The sequence below is a fragment of the Amblyomma mixtum genome, chromosome 1 (genome assembly GCF_055824585.1).
Source record: "Amblyomma mixtum isolate Tamu chromosome 1, ASM5582458v1, whole genome shotgun sequence".
In the NCBI taxonomy this organism is placed as follows: domain Eukaryota; kingdom Metazoa; phylum Arthropoda; class Arachnida; order Ixodida; family Ixodidae; genus Amblyomma; species Amblyomma mixtum.
In genome coordinates, this window is record NC_143012.1 from 136412644 (window position 1) to 136425413 (window position 12770).

The following is a 12770-nucleotide window of genomic DNA, read 5'->3' on the forward strand; positions in this document are numbered from 1 at the left end:
TAAATTTATAGTCCGGCGAGAGGCGCCGAATTGGCGAAAGATCGCGCAACTGACCCTTGTAGCAGTAACGCGCGCGGTACAGTGTTAAGCCCCAGTGCCATTGGCCCGTTGAGAAAAGATGCGGCGATAAAAGCCGACAATCATAGATTACTCCACTGCACGCATTTCGTGGCAGGTTTAACTCAATAGCACGAGCTCGAACTGCACTCTGATCTGTTTCAGTTGTTTATGCGTGCCGACGTTGGGATAGAAAAGGGAGCACGAGCACAACAGCTGCGCAGGAGTTTCGCACCTTATTACGCTTAGGAGTACTAGATCCCAAGAATGACGAAGTCGTACCCCCAGAACTGGCTAAAATAGCACTGTCGGTGCGACGTTTTCCAGATCCGTGGAGAATCGCACTACGTTCAAGCCTGCGGCGGCGATCGTCATGAAGATTTATGAAACGATGCGTCACTGCGTTGACACGGACTGTGTAGACGGTTTTTATTTATTTGTTTATTTACTTATTTACAATACCCCTAAGGGCCCTCGTGCGAGAGTATTACATAGGAGTGGGGGGGGGGGGGGGGCGATACAAGCATAAAAATATGACACAGGCACTTGAAACAAAATACACGTAATAATGAATTAAAACTAGCAATGTACACAAATAACACAACAAACAACGCAGAATAAAATACTCAGTAAATGCACATAATACAACAAAAAATATTACCGACGATTACGTTACTTCCTAATGCGAAATTTGAGCGCAGCAAATAAGCTGTTTCACCTTTTCTATAGATTGAGGCAAAGAAAGCGAGCAACACATGTATGCGCTATCACACAGTTTTTTTTTTATTTTTCACACGTATTCCTTTAACAAAGATTCCACTAACAGTTCTTGACAGTCATGAAGGAAGCTTTGTGGTCGGAGAAATAGACTGATATATGTTCGACTTTGTACACCAATGCTTGATTCTCAAAGACGAGATCTATACAAGTGCCTCGCGAGGTTGTCACAGCCGTGGGACGCGTTACGAGCGAGAGGAACGGGATGTTCTCCCGCATAAGTGTTAGGAAATTGCTGTTTGTCTTTATGTCAACATTAAAGTCCCCCACTAATAACATCGGTGTGGATCGATGGACGGTTAATGCGAGTTGCAGGAAGTGCACGACGTCTTTCGTGAGTGCGGTAGGGGCGAAGTAGGCAGCTACTACCAGCAAGCCGTTGGGCAACTTTGCGGCGCACAGTTCGCCAACTTCATGTGACGTGCAAAACATTTCGACTGGTATTGCAGAGAGACCTGTGCGCAAGTAGATAGCGACTCCCGCCGCTCTGTTGTGGTCTCTGCGAGCACCACAGCAGTATAGGAAATCTATGATTTCGAGAGGCTCTTCGGGATCCATCCAGGTTTCAGCAAAGCAAAGTACAGAGGAATGGCGCAGAATGTGATCGTGGTGTACGTCCTTGGCATGTGCGGCAAGTGAGCGTACGTTAAGAATGTGGTTGTGAATGATGAATCAAGTGCTGCCAGCGAATGACGCGTCCATTGGCTGTCTGCGTGTGTTACTGATGTGTGGTTAACATGTTAAGCTTCGCCTGTAAGAGTGGAACGCGACAGCGTCTTGCAACGCTGCCAGGGAGTCCACAGAACGCCATCGCCAATTCGGCTGTACGCCTTGCTGGACGGTAAATTTATTTTTTGAGGAAAGGAAATGTATCTCTCTCGCATATCTGGGTGGACACCTGCACCTCGCCGTAAGGGAAAGGGGGAAGATGGGAGTGAACGAAGACGCCGTATTAGCTAGACGCGCCTTTGTTCATTCCAAACCATTCAGCTGGCATTACGGAGTGGCTAGCGTGCTCGTATCGCACTCCGGAGACCCTGGTTCGATTCCCCAACTCGACCAATTTCGTTCTCGGTTTTATTGATTTATGCGGTATAACTAGAAAGGTTAATTAGGCTATTTCATATTTATATTATTGCATTTCTATCCATCGTATTCTGTCATTAACCTGTCAATTGTTGGAACTGTCTAGGATGTTCGACACAACTTATATGAAACGAGCAACGTCTTACTGAGTGGGGAAGTGCGTGGTGGTGGAGGGAACGCGGCTTCGTACTTATGTTTTTTTTTTCAGCAGCGTCTCCTTCTGCGGACGCTGTTGTCGCTGCGGCGCGCGTCTTTTCTTTTCTTCTGACCTCTTCATTCTCCTCTATATTAATTAGGCTAATTGATTAATTAATCAATTAACTAAACTCAGTCCAACTTAGTTGCAGCATCACTATACGATCCCTTTGATTGGTTGCATGGTTACTAGGCAAAGTACAATTGGCCCCATTTGAAATTCGCGCACTGTGACGTCACGAGCATTTCGGCCAATTGAAAAGCGTGACATTGGGGGCGGAGCTGGTTACGAGGCCGACGACGACGCGAAAACCAGGAACGGACGCCAAAGAGCTGCGCTCTAAAATACCAAATCTGTTAGTCCATGGTTTGCTTTAACGAATGCTGAAACGATTGTAGGTTAACCTCAGTAGCTATGTGTGATGGCAAGTTATTCCATTCTATTATAGTGCGAGGAATGATTTCGCGTAGAGCAATAAACGGCATGTGATGCGTTTTATTTTGTTATCGTGGTCGCGGCGAGGAAAGACTGTAGGGTGTGGCAAAAAGAAGTCGTCGTGTAGGGTGGGATGGTGATACAGTTTGTGAAACACGAAGAACACCAGAGAACACCAATCATCCGCGAATAACCTAATTTGAGACGATACACACTTGGGTAGATCGTTAATAAAAATTAAAAAGAGCAGAGGGCCAAGTACACTTCCCTGGGGGACTCCAGATGTTACGGGGACAGAAGATTAGTTAAAGCCGTTGACAGAGGTGAATTGTTTTCTGTTATGGAGGAATTGTTTTATCCATGAAATAACGTTGGGATGGAGATTTAAGTTTGTCAATTTGGTTAGGAGCCTGTGATGGGGAACGCGATCAAAAGCTTTAGAATAGTCTAAAAATACTGCGTCAACCTGTAAGCCAGCGTCTACTGCGGAAAATATGGCGTTAGTAAATCCAGCGAGTTGTGTGTCGCATGAATAACGCCTGCGAAAACCGTGCTGGTATTTGAAAATGATATCGTGCTCCTCTAGATAATTAATTACTTGAGTATGAATTATGTGTTCCAGGAGTTTACAGATGCTGCTGGTTATGAGATAGGGCTATAGTTAAGTGGAATGGTGCGGTCTCCGGATTTGAAAATGGGTATTACTTTCGCTGTACGCCAGTCGTCAGGAATTGTACCAGATGATAATGATTGTGAAAAAAGTGATGTCAATACTTGATAGAGGTTTAGAGAGTCATTCGTTGGTATTTTGTTATTAAATCCAAGGTGATCAGAGCTAGTAGTAACTTTGAGGTTATTCAAAAGGGCAAGAATGCCTGATTCACTAATGATAATTTCTGGCATGGAAGTGACGGAAGATGGCTGTAACATGGGCAAGGAAGTGGTGTCTTCATGGGTGAACACCGAAACGAATGCGTCGTTAAGAAGCTGTGCACACTCAGTTTCAGTTACTGGATCACCGTCAGGATTAATTAGTACGATTTCGGGGTGGGAACTCGGATTGATGACGCGCCAGAATCTATGAGAGTTAGTGGTTAACATGGTGAACAGGTCGCGACTGAAGAAATGATGACGAGTTGTTTTAAGCAGTGACTGATATTCGTGATCGCAATGCCTGTACTTTGTCCATGATGATGGATGACCTGTTTTGACTGCTTGGCGGTACAAGCGTTTTTTATTATTATTAAGACGACGAAGGCGATCTGTGAACCATGGTGCATTTTTATGATATCTGATGGTGATGACTGGCACAAACTTGTCAACAAGATTAGTCAATGTGTCTTTAAGCGATTTCCAATTTGTTTCGACTGAGCGAGATGAAGTTCCCTGTTCGCTTTTTTTCGTTTTCTTTTTTTTTCGGCTGTATGAATGTCATACTGACGCGTTTCCATTAGGCTGGCGAGGGGCGTCTGCTATTGGACCTCCGCTCTTAGTTGCTTGCCTGCGCCGCCGGGTGCCGCATAGATTGGATATTTCGCGAATAGGCGGCTGGAAACGTATTGAGTCGGGTCGCCTTATTCAGTGGAGCGCAGCAGTTTTTAACGCATCACTGAGGAACCCAGGGGCTTAAATTTAGCTCGAACGCTCTCAACGAACCCTTTTAGAAAATACATCAAAATGTGGCCGTCAGGATCGTTTCATGGTGGCTTTAATTTTTGTGCAGGGCATACGTGTATTGCGTGTTCTGCGCTCTGTATGGCTACTTTTGCACGCGCAGTGGTCTGATAAATTCTCGTAGTTGCATAAACAGCTACTGCGCATATTGACGATATTGCGTGAATTGACAAAAATGTGCAAAGAGAAAAACGAAGCATCAGCTTCCAAACGGAAGCATGGAGACATATACAAGGTATCCCAGCTAAAGATAACCAACCTTTTAATAAAGTCGGAGTGTCCTAGCCCAATGAAACCAAGTGAGGGTTGTTGGGACTCACGCAGCATGGCCTGCAGTATTCCTTCAGTTTCCGAAGCTAATTAATTAGTAAAGACTGCTTATCCAACATTTTAATGAATGGCTCCAAGAAAAAAGTACTCAGTTCAAAAGTTCTAGATCGTCTTGAAATGTCGATCGCTGAAATCTTTGCACGAAGGTACCATTCAAGTAAAGCTTTTTTTGTGGGCCTTAAAAGATAAACAATGAAATACGAAAGCTCCCACGTGAGATCGGTGTAGCTTTAGAGTCCTGAGACGCGTTTCAGAGAAGAAAATGTCCTTTTCTCTGGAGCGCTGTCCCCGACAAGCCTTGGCATGTGCATCGGCAAGAGGTATGCACCAACTTTATTTCAAGACTGGTGAATAAAGCTCACTTCTTCCTGTGCTTCTTCTAACCAGCATTGATTCAATTCAATCCTTGAATTGCTCTTAAATGTTTTTCATGTCTGCTTTTTGGTTGCCCAAACTGATCGTGTTTTTGCCTTGCGTCATGTTTGACATTTCATTTTTGGATATTTCATTAATTGGCTTACTTCTGTTTGTTTATGTTTATGACTTTCCTAAATGAAGAGCTCGGTTTGCATTCTCGTTTAGTCCTTCTTTTGCTCATATTCTATTGCCCATAGAACAAGTGTTTTGAAATTATTATTTGCTATCTTCGTTCTGTACACTGATGCCATTTGTATGCCCCTCCTGCTTGGGCTGTAAAGGCCTGCAGTATTGAATAAATAAGTAAATAAAATAAAATAAATAAATAAACTTCTCTGCAATGTGCAAGTGTTGAAAGTATTTGAGCGACGCGGGGAATGCAAATGCAAAAGCGATTGTCGCTATAGGCAGTCGCTTTGAATTAAGTGACGTATTTCAGATCCACCTATAAGCTAGACGAAGGCTGAAAATCGAAGAGTTCTGTTCAGCGCCACTAGCGTGACGGATTTTCTGCAGGTATCACGCACGCTTCGGCGCGGTATGTTTAAACCGGTTGGGCATTTTTTTGTGTGTGCGTGTGGTTTGTAGGAACTGTCTCACTTCACGATGGACACCACCACAGCGTCCTGAGGGAAGGGATGGCGGTGGAAGCGAAAGAAGAAACAGAGAAAGAGGTGCCGAGCTGCGGAATAACCACCTGGGGATATTTTAACGCGCATTGACCTCGCACGGAACACGGGCGCCTTTTGCGTTCCGCCTCCTTCGAAACAGGGCCGCCGATGGAGGCGAAACGAAAAAAAGCGCCCGTGTGATGTGCGGCGTCAGTGAGTGTTAAAATATCCCCAGGCTATCGAATTATTCCGCAGCCCTCCACTGCGGCACCGCTTTCTTTGAAAGACGTGCGAGAGAAGGAACGCCCGCAGCTGTCGCATCTTTGCCGTACAAGAGGAGGCTTGTGGAGTTGCTTTCGCTTTGCGTTCAATGTGCACTCACCTTCGGAGAGATTCAGTGGAGGCGTGGTCTGCACTGTGGCCCTGAGTTTAGCGGCTGTGAGGAAAAAAAGGCAGACACCCAACTCTCGCAGCTGCATTCGCGGAGAACGGCGAGCAGCGCCTGGAGACACGACGCTCATCACTCACGTTGGTAGAAGTACATGTAGGCAACGATGGCGTTCATTAGCAAGAGCAACACGAAGAGCACGCACAGCAGAAAGCTGACGAAAGATCCGCTGGTCCTGAAAAGAGAGCGGCACATTCTTCTGCACTGAGCCACTTGGCGCCCACGGCTAAAAAAATTCGTTGAGGCACACTCAGATAGCTCTTACAGGTGCACTGAAGAGGAATCTGAACTTGTCTTTTTGCTGCGGGAACTCGATCTACACGTTCCTAGCATTCTTAGAAACTGCGACTTATTGCCCTGTATGGCCGATTTCCCAAAATTAAATCGAATTAACGTCCGGCTCCCGCCCTTTTTTTTGAATTCTCCCTCGTACGGTGGGCGGAGTCGACCAACGCGTGGAGTGCCTTTCACCCAGTCCCGTGGCGGCTTGCCGCTCTGCCATCGGCGGAGTAATACGTAGTAGTCCGTAGTAGCAAATAGTCCGCGAGTATTTTTATTTCTGCGGGCTTATTTTGCGGCTATATTATCTGCGAATGAAACTATTTATTCATAGAAACCTAAAAAACAAAATAAAGCGAAAGTAAAGCCTCCACGGAGCTGGCTGAAAGAACTTCACGCGTTGGTCGACTCCGCCCATCGTACGAGGGAGTATTAAAAAAAAGGGCGGGAGCCGGACGTTAATTCGATTTCATTAGGGAAATCGGCCATACAGGGCAATAAGTTGCAGTTTCTCAGAATGCTAGGAACGTGTAGATCGAGTTCCCGCGGCAAAAAGACAAGTTCAGAATTCTCTTCAGTGTACCTTTAAGTGCGGGAAGGCGAAAGGTGTTTGCGACTCATTTCACTGATATAAATTTACCGCGCATGAATTCATTTCACGACAAAGAGCGTGACAATAATGATGATGATAACTTTATTTTCCGCCAGATAAGGAAGCCCCCTACTCCCCGTCCCCGGCACGTAGGCCTTGGTGACGGGGACCGGGACATCCGCGATTAGAAGCAGGCGAAGAGGTCTTGATTCCTCGCGGCTTCTTCCGCCAGGCGGATGGCTTGTTGCTGAGAAGCAGGGGCCTCGCTCCGCAGCAGGGCTTCCCAGGTTTCTCTACAATTTACGTTTTCGTTAACCCTGGGGAGCTAGCGCATTCCCAGATAATGTGGTCGAGGGCCCCTCTCGCCCCACAGTGCTTGCACTTATCGTTTTCTTTATCTCTCTGAACAAGCCGGAAGCGGCAAGGATTCTGGCCAGTCGACAGCTAAACAGAAAAGTTAGCCTAATTTAGACTCCCGCGCACGCGTCCATTCCTGGCAACGACGCAGCCCACGAGTTAGCCCGAGCTCTCTACTTCCGGGTAGCATGGACAAGCGTCCGCAAAATTATACGGAAATTGTTGAAAATTATACGTTACAGAAGAGCATGACGAGAGGAAGCGGTGACGTCACGCTGCGCATGCGCAGCGCGTCGGCAGTTGTTGCTTGGCCACGGACCACACTGCTTCGACGTCCTTTCGTCTGATTTGACGCCATCATACACTTTTTCTCGTTTTTGAGCAATTTTTACCCAACTCATAGATCTTTCGGTGATCTTAAGTACTAATTACGCTTAATTACACATTTTTCAATCTAATTTCACACAAATCCGGCGTTCTCCCGCCAATCCTGTGATAATTTTCACTATGCTGTGACGACTTCCGGTGGATGTGACGCCACACCTTTCCCGCCGCTATATCGACGTCCACGCTATATCTAAGCATTTCGTTGATTTCTTTGTTTTTTCGCTATGATTGGCTATAATTATTTAACTAATTACTCTACAGTCATAAAACTTGGCATCGGGGTTACATTTTGTCCCTTCTATCTGATGCTATCATTCGTGTTTCCCTATCCTGATTAGTTGCCGCGTTATTCGTGGAAGATAGCGTTACACCAGATGTGACCTTGGCCGCGAGTACGGGCCATAAGAGGCTTTCGCCTTAATACAGCAGAAGAAACGAGGCGCAGGTCTAAGAGCGGGCTAGCCGATTGGCGCTTGACAGTATGCGTCACACATTGAGGGAACACGGCAACGCGTGGCCGTCGCTCTTCGTTTAGCACTTCCGGTGACAGTCGACGAGAATGGGCGACAGCAGGCGCATGCGCGCAGAGAGCAGCCAACCATGCTTTCTTCCGTTCCCGCAGATTTTCACCGGCGGGGCTTCGCGAAGCGCGAAGGCCACGCGTTGCCGTGTTCCCTCTATGTGTGACGCATACTGTACGTCCTTGCATAGTCCGGTGCTTTTGCCTGTAAAGGCACTCGACTGAGCGTACGCAATTCTGCGAGTATAATTTATAACGACGCTATGGCCGGCTATATGAAACCTGCCGCTGCCCCAGCACATAAACCGCTACTTCAAGACTATCACAAGTAAATTTTTCAAGAATGAAGAAATAATGCTTCAATCTTCCACTTTACATCGTCATAGATCAACCGAAGAGGAAGGTGCCTGAGACAAAACAAGCAGTGAGCTGCACACTTCAACCATTCTGTGCACGAGAATTTCACCAAGGAGGCGCGTTTCTGCATAACTGTCGAGCACGTACACCCGATTTTTTCTTCTTTCTGATCAGTCGCTTGCTGCTAATCTATCAAGCCTTCGGGCTATGTGACTGTTGCGCTAGCACGGGATCAAGGCAACGGCACTCCCTACTTCTCTAAAAAAATTCAGGGGGTGCACTTTGTTGACCTAAAGTGCGGTGACGCGAAAGCGTTTAGCGCGGTGTTGCTGCTTGTGTCAGTGATGTGTGGTTAAGATGTTAATTAAGTACACAATTGTTTGTGAATCTTAAATGCTAGAGACACTGGAGGGCGTTTGCGAGGCATCCGTCTGATTCGACGCATTTATGCAAACGTTCTCCAGCGTCCTAGACAAGGAGAACTACATACGCGTTGGCAGGAAGCAGCGTAGCCATTAGCACGCTCGGCTGCGGAACGGAAGGATGGTGGTTCGAATGCCATCGTGCACAAAGATTTTCCTTCTGGTCTTACTAGAAAAGCATGACATCTCTGCTGACAACTTTCTGTCGACAACGATGAGGCATTAAAGGATTTCGCCTTAATAAAGAGAACGGGCCACACACATTTTGTTCCAACGTATGGGGAAACCGGAAAAAAAGGGTGATCAGTAGAAAGAAAAGTACTTCCCGCCCAGCATGTTGGCATAGGAACAGCAGGAAAAGTGTACTTAAAGGGTCCTAGGAAGGGTTCGTTGAGGTTGGCTATAAAATGCTTGCATTATGTGGAGTACAGGCCACCAGCGTTCATGCCGCGTACGAGAGCTCAAAGGCGAGCCGATAATTTACATTACAATTGTACGAACTCCCGCTTCCCCGCCTCGCGGCGGCCATCCCATCCTCGTCGGAAGTAGCCGCTTTAAAAGCACGTAAGACTTTTTCTTACGTACAAAACAGACTATTTGACTCTACCATGGGCATGCGTTATCTATGCACGTTGTCGGACACTAAAATAAACAGAAAATTTGTACTGTTTTAATATCGACGTAGTACGTTATGTCGAATGGTGTATTTTAGCAATATTTGTCCTGCCGTCTTTTTTTAAAGCATATTTTAAATGCTCAATAAGCTTCTTTCGTTTATTTTGTTTCATGTTCAAATGTCACAATCTTTATTCCACGTCAGGGCATATATTTCTAAACGGGCTACTGAATTCGTCAAAAGTCGCCACAACAGCTTTTTAATTTGAATTTATTTATTCAACCCCACTTCACGGTGCTGCAAGAGCGGCAAAAAGCCAATAAAAACGTTTCCTTGGCGGAAACCGCGCCCCCTTCCACACATCAGTGACGGGGGCAGCGGCTCGCAGTTTGTGACACTGAACAGAGCTGAGCAGTTCATGAAAATTATCAAAAAATAAATAAATTCAAGGCATACAGAGCGAACAAGGAATTTGACAATGTAGCTATGAGACTAGGTAGACATTAAACTATGAAACACTCGGTTTTTAACACAGACATTTTTCTTCTCTTCATCTGAAGTGACTTGCAGAAGTGCAAAATGCAAGAAAAACAGCTATCCCAAAAAGAAAATACAAAAGTTAAGAAAATACATAACAAATTCAGGAAAGATATTTGTCATTAAAAGTAAAATGAGCAGACATTTATTCTAGGCATCGCAAATTCCGTTTTTGGTTGTAAGAAAATGGGGATACAAATTTCGCCCACCTGGGGTTCTTAACGTGCACTGATATCGCACAGTACACGGGCCTCGTGAATTTCGCCTCCATCGAAATTCGGCCGCCGCGGCCGGTATCGAACCCGCGTCTTTCGGGTCAGCAGCCTAGCGCCGTAACCACCGAGCCACCGCGGCGGGTTGAAAAGGTTGATTGTGTGTTATTTATCGCTACTGATTGGATCCGATATTTAAGATAACTTTTTACTAGGTTGTGGGCGGTTCCTCGGATACCGTATTGCTCTAGTTTTGTTAGGATTATCGCATGGTTTATCCTATGTAAAGCCTTGGAAAACTAGATGTATATCCCGAGTGGCAGTAATTTTGAATCAAAACCTGGTAGATTTATTTCCTTGTCCTAAAGCATTGCATGGGTGGTTGATCTTCCAAGACGAAAACCGTACTGTGCATCGGACGATAATGGAAAATTTTTCGCAAAATGAGCTGATTCTGAATGAATTATTTTTTCGGTGCATTTAGACAATAAGGGGAGACTCGATATTGGCCTATAGTTTGACAGATTGCTTTTATTGCCACTTTTGTGTATAACTAGGTAATTCTCCAGAGGATAAGCCGAGGTTGCAAATGAACGTTATTGCGGGCACTAGCTTGTCTAGGGCATGTTTCACTGGTCTGACCTCTAAGCCATCGACATCAGTATAATTTGTATTGCGAAGAGATTGGTACGATAAGGAAACATCAGCAAGACAAAGGCATAGGCAAAAGCTATGTGTATTTGGTACCTTCAGGTAGTTTGTTCCTGAGATCCGTCCGTTTGTGGCAGTGAAATATAGTCTACATTTAGGTATTCATTTAGTGTGAGGTATTTTTAACGAACTTGTATATATATAGCGTTCATTGATTACGAGAAAGCATTCGACTCAGTAGAAACCTCAGCAGTCATGCAGGCATTGCGGAATGAGGGTGTCGAAGAGTGTTATGTGACAATATTGGAAGATATTTATAACGATTGCACAGCTACCATAGGTCTCCATAAAGTCAGCAATAAAATTCTAATAAGTAAAGGTGTCAGGCAGGGAGACACGATCTCGCCTATGCTATTCACTGCCTGTTTACAGGAGGTATTCCGGGGCCTGAATTGGGAACAGTTGGGGATAAGAGTTAATGGAGAATACCTAAGTAATTTGCGATTCGCTGATGGCATTGCCTTGCTAAGTCACCCAGGACATGAACTGCAAAGCATGATCAATGAATTAGACAGGCAGAGCAGAACGGTGGGGCTAAAAATTAACATGCAGAAAACCAAAGTAATGTTCAACAGCCTAGCAAGGGAACAGCAGTTCGCAGTTGGTAGCCAGGTGCTGGAAGTAGTAAGAGAATATGTCCATTTAGGGCAGGTAGTGACCGCAGATCCGGATCATGAGAGGGAAATAATTAGAAGAATAAGAATGGGGTGGAGCGCATATGGCAGCTTATCTCAGATCATGAATGGCAGTTTACCAATATCCCTAAGGAGAAAAGTATACAACAGCTGTATCTTACCGGTACTCACCTATGGGGCAGAAACGTGGAGGCTAACAAAGAGGGTTCAGCTTAAGTTAAGGACAACGCAGCGAGCTATGGAAAGAAAAATGATAGGTGTAACGTTAAGAGATCGGAAGAGGGCGGAGTGGGTGAGAGAACAAACGCGGGTTAGTGACATCCTAGTTGAAATAAAGAGGAAGAAGTGGGCTTGGGCAGGGCATGTAATGCGAAGGCAAGATAACCGCTGGCCCTTAAGGGTAACGGAGTGGATTCCAAGAGAAGGCAAACGTAGCAGGCGGCGGCAGAAAATTAGGTGGGCGGATGAGATTAAGAAATTTGCGGGAATATGGTGAACGCCCCAGGCTAAGGTCAGGGTTAATTGGAGAGACATGGGAGAGGCATTTGCCCTGTAGTGGGCGTAGTCAGGCTGCTGCTGATGATGATGATGATGCTGGAATTTATTTTCTCCTAAACTTGCAGCGCGAAAATGTGGAGTGACGTACTTACTCTGTTTATACCGAACGTTTATGATACATTTTGAGCAATCGTTAAATAAATTGCCTCACTTCGTACGCACAACCAGGAATTTGCTGCAGCCCACAGAGCAGTTTTTTTTTTAGTTCGCATGTTCACGAATGCTCATGCCATGCTCGTTTTCGATGCGACGAAGGCTGGTGAGACGTCAGCGCACAGTGCGCTGTTGGCCGAATGTTTTGCAACGCAGTAGTTTTACCGTCATCATGGCGCGGATGCAGGAATGGGCTTTCGTCAGACCTAAACTTGAATATGCTAATTCTGTCTGGGATCCCCATCAGACTAACCTAATTGAGTCTGTTCAGAATCGTGCCGCGAGGTTCATCTCATCTGACTACTCCTACCATACCAGCATCTCAGGTCTGAAATCACGATTGCAATTGCCTACGCTAGTCACCCGTCGGAACGCAGCACGTCTCTGCTTATTTCACAAGTTC

The 12770-nt window shown here is 45.7% G+C and overlaps 1 protein-coding gene across 1 annotated transcript in view; it reads right to left on the reverse strand.

Annotated features, from left to right (window-relative positions):
- LOC149367686 (uncharacterized) overlaps positions 1–12770 on the reverse strand; it is a 139114-nt gene that overhangs the window by 76164 nt on the left and 50180 nt on the right. Inside the window, exons 5-6 of the mRNA XM_089567394.1 lie at positions 6112–6206; positions 5966–6019 (exon numbers count right to left, since the gene is read on the reverse strand). Of these exons, the coding sequence (XP_089423520.1) occupies positions 5966–6019; positions 6112–6206 (149 nt within the window). The remainder of the gene's footprint in view (positions 1–5965; positions 6020–6111; positions 6207–12770) is intronic.